We start from the raw sequence: 17,951 nt of genomic DNA, 5'->3' as shown, positions 1-17,951 counted from the left end.
GCGAAGCGTCTTTCCTTCGTCAAAACTTGAAAAGTGCAAGTTTTTCAAATTTTATATATTTAACTTACACGAACGGAAATACTTTTTCATTCTTTGTACCTCCCACAACGAAATTTTCATAATTATTTCAAATTATTGAAAATCAAAAGTTTTTGGAACAAAGAGATTGCAGGGACAAACGAGTTATTACAAATCTTTATATTCTAATTCGTCTATTGTTCAATGCTGCGGGCAAAAAAATTAGGGGACGAAAGCTAATATGGCAGATTTCCATATTTTAATTTGCTTGGTGTTTCTATCCCCATCTTTTATAAAAGGATTTTTAATACCAATGCAGATTGCGTTTTTGCTAATTTTACGTACACTTTCCTGGAACAATAGTCGGTTTTTGTTCGAAAAAGATATAATAAAAAAGTTCTGAGTTAACCATTAAACAGACATTTTTTTCGAATGCACAGAAATGTCTGCTGTCAGATTATTGTTCATAACAATCCATCTGTAGATGTATATTCTTCATCTTCAGTGTCTAGATTTCGTGAAAAGTGATTATTCCATCGAAAAATGCATTCCATTTGTTTAATTATAATCTAAAATAAATCACAGAAAACCGATAAAAACGATATAACAAACATGATAAATGAAGCCTCTTTACGCTGAATTTTATTCCAATTGAATACTGAAGTGCACGGTCAAGTATCGAATCGATAAATCAAATGCTGAATTCACTTGCCCTTGCATCGCCAGTTCTGATTTCTTCACAAAGTATTTCTGAACTTAATAATTGAAACGTTCGCATTGCTTCTGCTTCGTGTTATTTTCATTTAAGCACTATAAAATGCACCGAAATTATAATGCAAATAATAACTAATAGCAAAAGTAGAATTTTATATAATAGTTGTACCTAATTTCAAATAATAATTTTCCCCCACCAACTGTGTGAAATACTATTTACACTGAACTATCGGTTATCATACAATTACGAAAAACATCTAAATTATTATACATTAGTAAAAAATAGCAGAAGCTGTAGAATAGACAAAGAAATAACAGCAAAGTGTCAACTCCTGGACAACTAGGGGCTGCCACGTATAGGGTTTCCAATCTTACTGTAATATATAGTACTGTTCTATATTTTTATCTAGTGTACTATATACTTCTAGAAAAAAAAATAAAATTCTACAATATTTACTTATTTTTTTATTCTATGGCAACATCAAAACTTTAATTTGCGAATTTAAACTTTAAATTTCTGAACGCGACTTAAAAGATGTGTTGTATATGATCTGTTTGCCAAAATTTAGACATATAAAATCATTTCATACCGTCTCTGTATTCCCGCCACTTCAGCTTTTACAGAGAGGATCTTTTTTATAACGAATATGAAGTGCGTGAAGAGAGAACCAGAGCCAGTCTATCTCTCAAAAAGAATGAGCTCCTCCTATACATTAATTTGGACTTTCAGTGCAATCAAACCTTTGACATATTTGTATAAGATAATAAATTAATTAATAATGCAGACTGCACAAGAAAATATACAATTAAAAAACAAGATGTGGTTGTTTTAATGTAGTTTTATTTTGTACCATGTTCCTCTGAAAATTACTATACTTTACCACAGTGTACTATATTTTTTATCACATTTGGCCGTAAAGTACTAGACTGTCATGAAAGAAAGTTGAAAGATCGCGACGTTCATAAAGTGGAACATTAAGTTTCGGCTGAAAATGTAAGCGCGCCCATCGTCTTAGAATTGAATAATGAGTAACCAGTAATGTAATATCAGTTCCAAGAGAGATGCAACTACGGTCCTGTTACATGGTCGCTCAATATCGCGCAAAGTAGTGGACCCGATTCTATTTCATCGGCAAGAGAAAGCTGTTTGTCGAAGCCGCTCGGCGATGCTGTTATGTTCTACTGCGTTATTATACCGTAATTCTATGAAATTGCTGTTCCTTTCTTAATTGTACAAGTTTAATTGGTTTTACAGAGACTTTAATTAGATCAGTTTCTACGCTATGGCTGCGAACGCGTTGGCCACACTTGAAATGCGCAACAACTCTGGAAGTTCGCATAGTTTTTAGTCGGACGGAAGGGTGAGAAATATCACCCCTGTCACGTGCAGGGAGTCATGAGTATCGTGAAAGGAAAGCCACGGATAGATCACGATCGACGGTGCAGTTCACAACTTTTGGAGAACGGTAAATTTTTTGGAAGTGACAAATTTTGGGGAGCAACATGCCATCTTTACCAAATTCGTGTAAATTATAAAAAACTTTATAACATTATTACTTTGACTTGACATTAAAAAGAGAACACTAATTGAAAAATATATATTTTTTCACACAATAGGTAGTATTTATTGAGTTGATAAGTTTTCCTTTCTATATCTGGCGAATTTTTCAAATCTGGAGCATTCGTATTGCACAAAACAGTAATGGGCGCAGATTCAAAATTTGCAATAAATCACTCACTTGTTATCGGATTTGCATGAAACGTGCACCAAACGATGTAGAATTTTCTTTTGCGTTTATTACATGTCATAACTCAAAAACTGTCAAAAATGGAGCTGCACCACTCTTGTTGCTAGGTCCTCAATTAGTGAGCTGCTCCCTACCACTCGCACATCAAGTCTGGCCATTCCGAGTCTAGTCTACAGTCGCAAAATTGAATCTCTAAAAAACGATTAATCTACCTTATTGTTTCTTTTTGTGAATTATACGAACTAATTAAGTGTTTAGCTATATAACTCTATGACGACTGCAATCTATTCTGTTTGGGTATACATAAGCACGACAATTAAACGAATTTTCATCGTTTTGTTGGGAGCAATGAATCATGTGTAAGTAGGCAATGGCAGGATGATTCAATCGTGACCGTTAGGTACATACTTTGCACTGCCACGTATTATTCGAGAGGAACAGGAACGTCTGGTTAATACGATTTGGCCTCTCCGGGTATTATTGCGTTCCACGGCTATCGTATTTACGCAATTTCGTTGCTGCAGGTAACAAGCGTAGAAATTTGATATTGTATGTGACACAAAGTACGCCTGTAATGCGTTTCTACATTGTGATTCCGTGGACAGCCACAATGCATGTGTGCAAATGCATCGCCAGCTATCATTTGTAACCGGACTTATATTTCTATCTAAATATTTTTTTAAAAAACGTACTTTCCTTAAGAATTGAAAAAAAAAATATATGTTGCTCATAATTAATTATTCTATCTTCACCATAGAGTGTGTAAAATATTATTAATTTTTTAAAATCGTACATTTCCTTCCGTGTTTAAAACTAATTCTATATTTATTGTAAAAGATAAGTTACAGTTTTTGAAGTGAAAATTTTCTTTCAAGTTTCGTTAAAACTGAATGGAAGATACGTGATCAATGGTTGAACAGGTATTATTTATCCTCATATCGCAAATGTACAATAATGGGCCACGTAAGTCCCTCACAATAATCTTATGAGTGATGTTTGAAGCCGCTTAAGAGGAGAACGAGCAGTGTTTATGGCAGGCTCGTTTACTTGATACTTTGTAGAGATTGATCGCAATATGTTGAGCGTCGTTCAGAGCATTCTTTACCTTACTTGTATCTTACATGATACTTCAACAAACAAGCACTTGAATACTTTAATATAGTACCTCGATTTACGCTACTCTGTATTTTAAATTTCGACTGTTTTATTAGATTTGTTTGTGAATATTTTTTCAAAAATGGCCTAGTTTTTAACAGAGTAACAGTCGTTAAATTACATTTAATAATGTAAAAAACATAAAGAGTAAGCTTGTGCCTGAAAATTTTGAGACTTTAGTATACTAACGAGGGAAGAAATAATTTCTAACGTTCTAACTCTAAATATATTAAATTCAGGAATACATATTATTTAATACCATAGATTTAGCTGTTTTACTTTAATAAACCCTATGGAACTTTCCAAATTTTGCTATTTAACCAACTCTGCATTTTTCCGTTTCTTTTTTGTACATATTTAAGTTTGGATTTCGAAACTTTATCTGAATTTGATGCTCTTAGAAAAAATACCTACTGTTAGGAAAATAAATTATTATACGAATTATGCGAATAATGAATCAACGCGTACATTCAAATTCGAATATTCACAAAACACGCGAACCCTGCGAAATTCGTAAAAAGGAAGCATAACCATCGATTATTTTACATGCGTAGGCGGCTAAATAGCTGGATGCGTTAATTCCTGGCACGGGCACGGAATTGATTGATCGAAATAGTGGAGCGCCAATGATGCACACTTGTCAAAGATGTTTACCTCGTCATCGATCAAATGCACCGTCGAAGGAACGGAGAAAGAGCGAAACGATCGATTTTGATTAATCGCAGGGAATCTCATTAAAGCCGGCAGGAAGGGAAAAAGGCGTTAAACTAGGTTTATCGTCGGTGTTTTTTTTTTCTCCCTTCGGGGAAAATATATTTGTGTAGTTATATATCGATCTAATTTCGAACTGCAGCGACTTCCATCTCCGCTGCCGAGGGATATTCAATCAGCTGACTGGAAGTGGCAACTTCCTTCGCTCAAACTAAATAATGAGCACTTTTTGCTGGTCGTGCAAAACAGAATTATGAGGCGTTCGAGTGACGTTTAAGGATTGTTCGTGAGGGCTCATGAGGAAACGACGATCTACTTTGTGGGAACGTAAATTGTGGATTAATGCAAGCCTCTCGATCCACGATTAATCGGTTTTCATTGTTATTAGAAGTGACAAGCCGATTGCTTTATGAAATTTATATATATATATATATATATATATATATATATATATATCAATTATAATAATAATAATCAATAATATAATCCCTGTTCTTGTATTTATTATATTACAGAACTTACGAATCAACGACTAGATGTAATTTTTGAAGAATATAATTCGATAAAGCAGTTCAGATATTTCTGCGTGAAATTTGAAACTTTCATTGCACCGTTTTTGCTCTGCTGAAAAAAATATGAATACGAGTAATAAACTTCATTGTATGTACTACGAAGTGCATCCTCCACGTGGCAGAAATAATATTGCAGTTTTTAAATTTAAAAAAATCAGGTAGATTTTTAAAAATTCCCGAAACATTAAATTTTCAACATTACTTCCAAAAGCGAGAAACACATTATTAATGTAAGCTTCCACTGTAGCTTTCACTCAGAAAAAATAATAAATTCGTTTTAAAAATATGAATATGAGTAATAAACTTCACTGTACACATGACAGAAATAATATTGCAGTTTTTAAAATTTTAAAACTTTAGGTAGAGTTTTAAAAATTCCGGAAACATTTATTTAATGATTTAAAAACTACATTAAACAAACGAATTAACTACCCGTTTTTTTTATGTTTTGCTACATCATTTGCAATGTATATTATTCTGAAAATTGTTGGCAGAGAAACTTAGGTAGGAATTTTTCGTAGAGCTGAAAGGAATAAGAAGAAATAAAATTCTTTTAGCTCGTTGACCTCACATAAAAAATATCAATTGCCATATGTGAGAGAAAAGTGTGATAAAATTTAAAAGAAAATCATTGCTCCATTACAACTACACTCCTAAAAATTCCTAATAACAAAATCAGCGAGATATTCTGCACACAGTATAATATACCACGATATATCAACATTAATAAATACAGTGTATATTAAATATGAATCTATCAGATCGCACACACCCTTCTATGAATTTCTATAATTTTTCTAAAGAACCCTTTCCAACGCATAACGTGCAATTTAATTCGCCTATTCGCAGACGCGCGTACCAGAACTCCGAGCAATCAAATAAACAGCTTTTCATCGGGAACCATGTTTTTCACGCAGACCTGCATTCCCCCGCTACGTTGAAAAAAAAAAAACTGTTAATCGGTAATCGATGCATTCTATCGGGCGGCGTGCACGAAGCAAACGTGTCCACGAATAGACGCAAAGAAAGCAGGATCACGTCGACTGAGCGGAAACAGGGATTTCAGTTGCGGATCGTTTAGATTTCGCGGACGGGGAACAAAAAAAGAGCGAGGCGAAACGAATGGAGAGAAAACAGGGATTGTTGGACGATTTTCGAACCGATCGAAAGGATAGCGCGTAATCTGTGACGTTCGAGGAAGCAACAAACGCGGGGGGAGAATTACCCCCGGCGCCGTCCAATCCGGGCGGAGATAGCTGATTGGTTGGTTCGCTCGTTTAAAATGATTCATCACGCGCGTATAGCTTTCGAAATCCGATCGGTTGCATTTTATGCGGCCGCGAAAAGCCTCGCGCGCAGCTTGCTAGATATTCCGAGCTCTGTTTTAATCCATTTATTCATGTTTTGTAGGGAGGTTTTATGCATCCACCGACGACCTCGTGCATATGCTCGCTGTTATTCCGCTACATTTCCAATAAATTTCCCCTAAATCTTTGAAAATGGGGACGTATCAGTGGGACATTTTTTTGAATATTTAAAGTGCACTGTTGCAGGGGCTATTAGCGACTGTACACCAACTTACAGTGATTTATATCGTATTTATATGTCGTTAACTCGGCGGGAGGCGCTAGTGGGTAAAATTTACCACAGAGGCGCTAGTTGCGAAAATACGAAGACTGTTTGAGGTTTTGTTACAATTTTTTAAAGAACTTTAATAAAGATTTTAAGATATTTCATCAATTTTCTTTGGTTCTTAAAACACTGTACTTTAACACAAAAATTACAAAGTTAAAAGAAAATATCCTGAAACCGTGGTTTTTTGCGTTTCAATTTTGGGTATTTTTGACCCGGTAACGACAACCTGTGTTAGAATATGAGGTGCGATTTTAATAAAAGTGTTCTCACAAGGGAAGAGCCCGAACCCGAAATTTCAAAAAATTCTGAAACTTTGTGAATACGCAGGGCATTGCCTCCTGATTACAACGCAATTTTTTATTGCTGCCCAAATTCACTGGAAGGGGGTGAAATTAACCCCTGAAAATTCGGGTATTTTCCGATTTTCTGTTATAACTCGCGAACAGTAAGAGATAGAAAAAAAGTCTCAAGACAACAGTTACTGCTTTTAATTAAATCTAGCATTTGGTAAAAAAAAATTATTTTACAGTTCACGAGTTATAACAAAAACTCGGAAAACAACCGCATTTTCAGGGATCAATTACACCCCCTTAAAATGAATTTGGGCATCAAACAAAAATTGCGTTGTAATCAGGAGAACATTCCCTGCACATTCAGAAAATTTCAGAATTTTTCGAATTTCCGGGTTCGGGATATTTCCTTGTCAGTAAAGAGTTATGATGTTTTTAAGAAATGGGTCTCATATTCGGCTACTTTACCCTGCTATTACAGGCTCACGAAATGACACGATGTAATACATTCATGGGGCGAAATTAGTTTTCGGCTCTCTGCGATTCGGCTGGCTTCCTTGAACCGCGTCCCAGGCTTTCGCAGTCTTGGAATCATTAAAGTGCACGTCCCCTGAAATTTCCGACGCGTCAGAACTCTTCTCGCTTTCCGCCGTGCGTCGCGGGACTGTGCAGGTCGGTCTTCTCCGCGTCCCATTTTCATTATCTCCCGTTCGTTTCGCAACGTCCGGGCGCGACATGTGCCCCGAAAGCTCGTTTAACCTTTACCCCGAAACACGGCTACTACGATCCGTCCGGGCGGGGAGGAAAGAATACATGTATTGCTCGCTAGCTCCCGGACGAACGTGACGTATGCGACGATAAGGGACACGGCCAGATTGACGTCCACGATACCCGTCGCGTTCGGCTGGCGCGGAATCAAGCGCGGTACAAACTATCGAAGGGCGGAAAGTGTCGAGCGACGGCCGAGGTAGGATCTCGAGTGACGTACTGTTGAGTCCCGCAGTTCAGGGGAAATATAAATGCACTTGCGTTAATCCGCGCGCCAGTCTTCGCCCCAACTAATGTGTTTCGCTTCGCCAACTTTCTCTGCACTTGCAGCGCTGTCATCCGTACCCACAAACACTATGTCATCCACAGCTGCGGACACTGTATCATCCGTTGTTGAGTGTCGTTGGAATGACGCGTTGTAACACCGTCCATCTTCAATAATGATGTACAGCTTGTTTGAGTTACGACTGTATTATTATACAGTAGAACCGGCCCTGCCGGTATTAATAGGGTGACAGGATCACGATGAGGAAATATTCGGACAGTGGAATACTGAATTTCCTCGTACTGACAAGGAAAGCTTCCCAGGTGTCCGCCTCCGATTGCTTTGATTTTTAGATATGTTTTAGAGGACCGAAATATAAGAAATGGGTGTCTTTTTATTTTGAGCTGTTTGCATGTTTGGGGGGTGAAACCACTCCTCAAAGTTCATAAGGGGTACAAATTGTGTTGACTAAATCTTCATGTGAAAAACATGTCCAAAAACCAAAGCAATCGGAGACGAACACCTGAAAATCATAGCTTTGAGGGTTGGTTTCACCCCCTAAATATAAAAACGGGCCGCTATAAAAAACAGGTATATCTTATTTTTTGGTTCTCTAAAACATATCCAAAAATCAAAGCAATCGAAGACGGACTCCTGGGAAACTCTCCTTGTGAGTATTCTATATTTGAGAACCTGAGTGAAAAACATGAGTGTATGTGGGTGGCGAAGTGTTTTCTGTGGGGTCGCCACAGTTATGTTTCTATTATAATATTAAGTTAAAATTATATTCTGAAATACCGATTTAAAATATGTTTTCTTTAACTTATTAAATTTACTTTACCTTATTCGGGGGGGATCATACAATATTTCAATATTATAAAAAGTGATCGTGGCTCAAAAAAGGTTGGGAAACACTGACTTACGCGTTTCCTCTTGGATAGCATTATGCAACATAAGGTGGTAACGTCTGAAATGTCAATTTCATCCTAAAGTAGTGTGAATAGTATTCATTGTGGTCGTTATAGGGGGGTGGAAGCAGTATGTTCGTACCTGTTTCGATATTAAAGGGCACAGGTACATAGGTACTGCATATCTAATCATGAAAGGAAATATACAGTTAGGATAATACAACGTTCGAATGACAGGGCATTAGGATATTAGAACGTTCAGATAACAGGTGATCGGATAGGTACTGTAGTAAATTAAATGCTCAAATTATGTGCAACTTGATTATTATAAACTACCGTGTGAACAATGTGACAGAGTGGAGTGGTTGGGTATTAACTGTCCCCTTTAAAAAATATTCTTCGGACCCGTTATCCGGTTAGGCATCAAAAAGTTGGATATGTATGCGTGACTCTTCTAGACATGTGCTAATTGGTGAGCTAACTTTTTCAAGCCCTCTAAAAATGCGCATGTGAAGACATAGTGATGACCAGTGGCGGATTTAAGAAAAAAGGTTCAGGTGGCAAATAGGGATTGAGACACTCTGTACGTACATAACAGACTTACAAGTAAATTAACGTGCGTGTGATTAAAAAATTATGGGAAACATAGTGTCTGGACAAAATCATAATTTTTTTGCAAAATAAGTTCCTGGGGAGAGGCAGAGGCAACTGCTGTTTAATTAACCGCCCATTAAATCCGCCACTGGTGGTGTCTGTTCTGGATTACGCGGCATCCAGCAGTAGCGGTTTATGCAGTTGCCTAACAAGGATACGTTCCCAGCCCGAAAATTCTGGTATTGATTAAAATTCGTGTGAATGTAGATATTGGAGTATGCAAGGAGCAATTTTTTCTGCGGAAATTCACTCTGAAGGGGTGACATCAGCCCTTAAAGTATTCTCGTTTTTTCTTTAGCATAACTTTGTAATGGTACGAGATAGAGCAGAGCTTTAAATATAAAAATTCTTCAGTTGTTCATGCTCTATCACACTACCGAAATAAAAATAAAGTTCACCTCAGTGTTCTGTTGCCATGTAAGTGTTTTTTTACTGAGTATATCGTATAGCTGATATTTTATTCAAAAGACAACCAGCAGGTCAAGATGCTATGCAATTACATTAACAGCTTCACTCCTATTTCTAGGATCTTTAAAACTCATATTAAAAAATATTCACCCTTCGCACAATTCATTATTTCTGCTGCATGCTTTATGGTAACCCAAGCCTGTTATGTATTCACTTTTTTGGAGCTCGCAGTCGCATCAACTACTCTCCCATTGTATCGTTCCATGCAAATTAACTCAAAACTCGGGTCTCGTGGATTTTATCCGCGTATCCTGTACACAAAAGGGAATTCAGCGTCAGGACGCCATGATAATCGTGAAATCTGTAGCGAAGCGATGTCCTATTTCGTCGACAAAACAATAGTACGACTTTCGTGAGCGATGTTATACAATATACATAATAGGTCAAGCTAATTGAGGTTCCCACGAATTTTACAGGGTAATCCCTTTCTGCGTTGTATTATGCATACCTTCAACAACGGTTTATCTCCAGAGATCAGTGTGCACGTCGGAGAAGGATACTAAATCCAAGTGGACTTGTCCGTGAATACTCTTCGAAGATTTCTAAAATTTACGTAGGAAAAAAATGAGTGAAAATGCGGCAAATGAGACGAATGAAGCGCAATAATAATCGTTGAAAATGTACGATTTTTATAGCATTTGTGTGGTAATACCATGATAAAGAAATAGAATTGCTTTCCTTGTATTTAAATGATTCGTAAAATTAAGTAAGGTCCTTTACTAACATAATTATTTATACGTTTTCATGCAAGTCAGAGGGTAATAATAATTCCTTTTATAAATTTGGAATTTGTAAATTACTTGACCATTAGAAGTGTGGTATCGAGGAAAACGACATAATAAAATAAATTCAGTATTTACAATTGGAAATAAAAATGAAAAAAATTGTGGGTTAAATTTCAAATATCCTGGAATATATGCAACTATTTTAGAAATGTCATTTAGAATATCAGAATAATGCACATACTAAAGCAGTTTACATAATAAAGCAATTTAATACATAATAAAGCAGTTTATTTGCACATACTGAAATCTAAGAACTTCTGCAAAGAAAGTCTTGTACATCCTTCATCCGTAAATATCTAAAACACGTGGCTTATTAGAGACCTTCATCAATTACGATTACACATTCCTGAATTTATTAGAAATAAAATTTACCTTTTTATTCAAGAAATGTTAAATACTTCAAAGAACATAGAAAATGATTTCAAAGAACTCTAACTTGTGATGAAGCATTCACGAAACTATGTTTTTATGCCATTCTTTTTTCCAGTATGCTTGGGAGAATACACTAATAAAAGTTATCGAAGCATTTTAAGAATACCTTACATAAAAAGAGAATAATGTCAAGTTTGGGAGTCATCCCCATTTTGCTCGTTCCTCCTTTCACAAATGGTCCAATATTTTTGGCTTTATTTTTACCCAGTTCCATGTTTCTGTACTATGTACCACCTGCATTTCTGCCAAGTAGTACTCTCATCTCCATTTCCCTTTTAAGTCTTTCATTCAGCAGTGCTGTGTATATTTTATATGATGTACTTAACGTCCCTCCTTCCCTCATCCCCTGCCCTATAAACCGGCGATATTACACACTCGCTCTATTCATCCAAAAGTCCCTCGCCTCTTTATACTTTTTTCTTATTAAATCTTCAAGTTTTACATTCGTGCTTCGTTTGATACTCCATCTATTCCTACCACATCCATACTTTGTACCTGTCTCACATATGCATCGATTTTCGAATTTTCACAATCTTTTTTCTTACGTTCCACTGTCTTTTCCTTCTAATAATTATATGAAAAGCTTCCCAAATACTCTTTTTCAAGTTTATTACTTTCTCAACGTAGGTAGCATAATCCTTTTGTCCCACACATTCTGCTTCTAATCTCTTCTTCTATTTTCCCTTGCATATTCCTTTCCTTACCTTCGCACAGCTCCCTTACACAGGGTTGTTTTCTGAATGCATTTTTTAGAAGAAAACCGAGTGTTCTAGTAAAAACTCCCTTATGAGAATGTGCCTGTTAGGTAGGATAATGGAAGCTTTATCCTATTTCAATTGTAATTTTCGTTGGAGCTAAACAAACTGTTATCTGAGTGTACATATGGTTTGTGGATTAAAAGTATTATTTTACTGTGCAAGAGGAATTATATAAAAGTGTAGTTAACAATGTAAAGACAAAAAGGATTCACTAGGAGAAAAACAATTACAGAAGGATAATGTTTATAAAATATTGTTCCTGATAGAGTAGATATCTCCCTGTGGTAGATCTATAAACAAAAATACTCACGATTTGGCGACGCAAGATAAATCTTTTGCATTCTTTACGTTCACAATTTCGCTATCACTCGGAAAAAAAATACTACCAAGCATACTGCACACTGAATTATTCCTCCACACGAAATCGTAACGCATATAAAAAAACTTTATTATTTTTATTACTTTAATATTTTTGCGATTTTTGTATTTTGTGTTTCGTAGTTTTAATGGGAAAATAATTTTGCCAATTACATCGTACCTTGGCGACATAGATCGCTGCAAAGTAGTTTGTTTTCGATATAGGTAGTTACAGCAATTGTGTTTTGAAATTAGAGCCTCGAGGTTGCATAAGTTTAATTAGCATTAATAATTGAAGTATCGCAAACTCCTTTATACGACTTCTTCAACAACTTTTGAACGTGTGGCTTCAGTAAAATTTCAAAACCACTACTTTGTTACATCGTATCAGACTGTTATCTAACACTTTTTTTAGAATATTCAAATCCCCATTATATTCATCACTGTTTTATAAACTTCTTGAAAATCATCTATCATTCAGAAAATGATTGGAAAAGAGCAAACATACTACATCGAATTTGAACATTACTTTCTTACTGAAAATGTTATAATTTTAAACGGAATAATATTCTATATTTGACAGTTCGTATACACCAATGCATTATATGTGTTAAATATGTGAAAGGCCATTACTGAAGGAATAAAAAAATATTTTAGAAACTGTAACATACTTACTGAAGGCTCCTGCTTTCTGTGTTAACAATTACGTTGTGACGAAATTTCGAAATATTTCCAACCAATTCTTCCACACACGAGCTGAGCGGGGACCACCATAACAGTTCTAAACATGCACCGCGTATTTATTCGTGCATCGGTGCAACAAATTGGTAGACCGAACTATTTGCTACTGCAGGACCCGTATTTGTTGGAGCACCAATCACCAAATGTGTGGTAGAATGACCTCCCTGCTAGGATTCTGCTAGTCATTAGGTGTCTGTTTGATAAGGGCTTTGTCGCAATTCCGTCGAAAAAAAACTTACTCATCGCTACATTTCCCATGTCAAGGTTCCAATTTGTACAAAGTGTAATTTCTTCAATAGAGTTGCACTTATTTACTCACAAACTTACACACGCGAGGACCTTACAGCACATACCCAGAAGCATGCTAAATACAGTAGTGCTTCGTTATTCGCACGACCATTCGGGACCATTTCGGACGATTTTCGGTGCATGGTCACGATTTTTATCGCGGGCTCGAGCGTACCCACCGCCGAGGGCTGTAAACAAGAGATAGAACTCGAGATAGGGATGACGATCGTGCGTTTTTTGAAGGATAGACCCCGTGCAGTTTATGAAGCACTACTGTACATCTCTAGAATCTTGAGTTATCAACAAGACACTTAAGGGTCCTGCATACTGTACCCTATGCTACTTTACATGACTATATCTCTGCAAAGCACTATACAGGATATCTCAGGAGGAAGGGTCAATATTCTAGAGGAGCATACTACTTAGGGGAGGCCGGGTATGGTTGTCTCATTTTCGTATTTTGGTTTTTCGTTTATTGGTTATAGCTGCAGGGAAGTTCATTCAGACTCAGATTAATATAATCTACGTACGTCCGACTTTATAACAGAAATTGGTCCTGTGGATTTTGTCAATCAGATAAGGAGCTAATTCACATTATTTGCAGGAACTATTTTGTGACAATATACCCCGAGACTGGGTTGGTTTAGATAGCTAATTTAGATAGACAAATTTAGATAGCTAAATTTATGAATAAAAAGCCGTTTCAATTGAGGAAGTAATATAATTTTTTTCATTGTAATTATAAATACTACAGTCTTGAGCACAAAATTAAACTTAGCAACATTATTAACAAACAGTTTACAACTTTATCATTGAACCCCAATTTCTCTGGATTTGCTTTCTGAATGCAGAGACAATTACACAAGGCAAAAGTCTTCTTCATTTTCTTTTTCATCTTTATTAATTGTTGATACTTTTCTCTTTTTTTTATTTTTTCCTTTATCGGATAAAATAACTCGTTTTGCTTTGTTCTTCCTTCCAAATGTTCTGTGACAACTTGACCCAACCCGTTAAACAATCCCACCTCTCTACTCATGTATTAAAATGTTTAAAAAAAATGCAAAAATCATTGCAGTAAGTTAGAAAAAACTCTAAGCTACGAGAATAATGCAATAATGTTATAGTCATTATTAAGAAATAATCGCATACATCGACATGGATTATCAGTACATTCCTATTGTTTATAATTTCTTTGTTACAGCGGTTGTGACAACCTACCCGCGTGACAAGCATACCCGGTCTCCCCTATCGGTTATTTTAAGAAAAAAGTAAACACGTATTATGTGTCCTATTTCGAAAAGTTTCTGAGGCAATACTAGGCCCAAGTAGCGCAAACCATTCGGAAAAAGGCACGTGTAAGAGAGTGTCAACAATTATCCGGAATAAGGCTGTAACTTTTTCGTTAAATGTCACTCACTCTCTGCTTTCCATTCGAAGTTGCAAATTAACACCTTATGGCCGTTCGATTATTAATCAGTGTGCACCGAGGAATAACACCTGCGATCCGATCTTTCTGTTCAAAGGTGTATTAGGAGCTAAAGTCTATCGAAGCAGTGTCTATTAGTGGATCGACAATTTCAAAAATCAAAAGGCTGAAGATTTTCCACCGATGGGCAACTGCTTTATCTCTCAAGCAAAAACATGTTATTGTTTCCATGATTTTATGTGTTGAAAGTCAATGGGACTGTGTTAAAAAACAATGCAGAAGCATAAAGCTGTTGTGGATAATTATTGACTTGCCCTCGAACGTACAAACGTTTTTTCTTAGAATGAACGATACTATAGCCTTCTGCACCACTGACCTTCTCCCCCAGGACATGCTGTATATTCAGTACACCTACGTTTACAAAGGTGAAATTTTGCTACAATGATGGATCGTCATGTTGGTTTCAGAATGTGCGAAAGATGACTGAGTACTAAGGTGAAGGTGTCGGCGACTTTGAAAGTTACTGCCACCGTGATCTCTGGCTGGTGGGATGGAGGTGAACGGTACAGAGAGCAGCCTGAACGGCACCGACGTCAACCGCACTACCTCACCTGTCTTCATCATTAATACGCATTACATGACTCAATGGTGAGTGCATACATTCACACTGTGGTAGAGTAGAATCACAAACTCCAATCAATACAGCAGAAGGAGAATCGTTTGGAGGTTTCCTAATCCTAAAGCAACCACTGTTTGAATTTTAATATTTTATATCGCGTAAAAACGTTTAGAACTCCAGTGGTAAATTTTCTGTATACCCCTGTGAAATAATAATATACTTCGTCTATTATATATACTTATACGAACTTACACTTAATTTAGATCCAATTGAAAATTCGAAACTTATTTTTCAGCCACTGTATTCGTTATGTGTGTTAATTACAAATGAAAGAAGCTTGCTTTTGAGATTCAATTTTGAAAGATTCAAGAAACATGCTCGCGTTAATAATATTAGTTTAGGTTCGAGCCGAGTAATATTCGTAACCATGATAATCGAGTGGAGAGTGAAACTCTTCACACCAGGTAGGAGCGGTGTGTATTTATGGAATAATCAGCTTCGGTGAACTACTTGGCTTGTCAGCCAGTATTGAGGTAGTACTTGGCACACGCGAAATTTTCGAACAGTATCGTGTAAGGATATGACGTCGCGAAGCAATTTAGCAAATGATTCGAGGCGTTTATAAACATAAATTACGTCTCCCAATAAGTACAAAGCGAACGTTGACCTATATTTCTTTTCAAGTTGAGTTGCTGCACTATATGCGCGCAGGTAATTAAAGATTATTAAACGAGGAAAATTGTCCAAGCGCTTCTAACTTGCTGCGGATAAATATTAATTATTGGGAACTTAAACCGAGGAAGGTTTAATTAAATTCTTCGTTACACAAAAGCTTATTGCAATGCGTATGACATGAATACATGTACTATGCAAAACTGCCTGTTCTTCCTCAATTATGACGCAACGTCATTAATACTTTCAATTAGTATACAATACCTCTAGCGGTTTTCAAATTCGAGGAAGATTTGTGGCTTTATATTAAACAAAATATATTTTGGCAATGAAATAGCACATGTGCACAGAGTAACAACTCTTCCTTTATCCGACATTTTTGAAAATAATTTCCTGGTTCTTCTACAATCATCTTGAACGTATTGGAAGCTATAAATAAAATAAAGTAAAACGATTATTTTAAGGGGCAACATACACCTGTGACTAGAAATACCGGGGTGAACGTTGACAATTTTCTTTCATTGAAAATATTTTTTAATCTATAAATCTTTATATGCATTCTTAATATACATACTTTAATGTAACTATTATAGAGAAATATATATAGAGAAAAACACCCCTAACATATTCAATCTCCCCAGTTTTCGAATTAAATTTACACAATTACATTAAAATATGCATTTTAAGATGCATATAAAGATTTTTCAATTAAAAAATATTTTCAATGCAAAAACAATTGTTCATCCTGGTTTTTCTAGTGTCCCATGTGTATGTTGCCCTTTAATACTTGACGTGTTAATCGTCAGGCATACTTTGCATGCCTTAAATACCCTTTCAATCGCAAACTGTTAAACTGCTAATAAACTATTTACAAAACGGGATCTTCAGTAGTTACAGCAAACTGACGGGAATATTAAGCCTGCAATTTTGTAAGCTGAAGTAGCTCTGCTCAAGTAAATCACTGGTCCGACTGATCGTGGACGACCCTTTTAGAATTCAAGTTACTTCGTCGAACCGTCGACGCTTCCGCAAATGCTCATTATCGAAGAGTAATAACATCATGTGGCTTCTCTCGCACAGCCGATATTGCTTGTTTGTGGGTACGCTCAGGAAGCATCGAGGCTGAAGGAAATGAACTTTCGCGCTGGGGGGGCGGAGGGGCAAAAGCGAGACAAAAATTTCTCGAGGATCCTGTTCCTTTTCCAGACAGCATTGTTCTTCCTGTCGCGCTTAATGAGCACTGCCATGCACGCGGCAAATAGATGTCGGCTGCTGGCTTTGTGGCTGCTAAAGGACCTCTAAGATGACGCTATATAGTGTCCTTTCTCATGGGAAAATGCCACCCCTCGAAATATGCTTGTGCACCTAACGCAACGACAGGCGAATTGAAAGAATTGTGGCTGAAAATTAAATTATACACCGTTACAACGAGTGACGTTCGGGATAACTTAGATGACTACATATGTGTGCATGATAAAATAAATTGAGAATATACGATACAATTTTGACGTAGGGAACTGGCTTTGTTTACGAGGATATTGTCTTTAATTTTCGGCGAGGTACGCGAGCACCGAAGTACAGAGTGTAATATAATTTATGTCGTGGTTGACACAGGTGATTCTGTACCTCTGGATCGGTGGAAGTCTGTTAAATTAAATGTGAAATGTGCCAGGTACCATCTCTTGTTTAATATTCTAACTGTAGAAATCAGAATTTCAACTGCGTTGTCATACATATTTATGAATGGGATGTTCATTCCCCAACTTTTCCCTTCAAAATCTTGCTGTGATAAACCGAGCATTCGTATTAAATAAATATTTACTAGGCATCAAGATGCTTTCTATCTGATATTCTTCTGATATTCTTCTTAATATTTGAAATCATTGGTGTGTATGTAGACTTTTGTGACTAGCTGTACATGTAGAGGCAGCCAGATAAAAATGATAGCGGAGTGAGCTCCCTTGCTT

General features: G+C 36.4%; 1 protein-coding gene across 1 annotated transcript in view; it reads left to right on the top strand.

The window, feature by feature from the left end:
• Window positions 1-17,951, top strand: part of Machr-b (muscarinic acetylcholine receptor) — a 60,839-nt gene that overhangs the window by 6,701 nt on the left and 36,187 nt on the right. The window contains exon 2 of the mRNA XM_076826996.1: window positions 15,161-15,341. Coding sequence (XP_076683111.1) covers window positions 15,244-15,341 — 98 coding nt within the window. The 5' untranslated portion in view covers window positions 15,161-15,243. The remainder of the gene's footprint in view (window positions 1-15,160; window positions 15,342-17,951) is intronic.

Source organism: Andrena cerasifolii, chromosome 14 (genome assembly GCF_050908995.1).
Source record: "Andrena cerasifolii isolate SP2316 chromosome 14, iyAndCera1_principal, whole genome shotgun sequence".
Taxonomy (NCBI): domain Eukaryota; kingdom Metazoa; phylum Arthropoda; class Insecta; order Hymenoptera; family Andrenidae; genus Andrena; species Andrena cerasifolii.
This window is presented reverse-complemented; position numbering and strand designations above follow the sequence as displayed.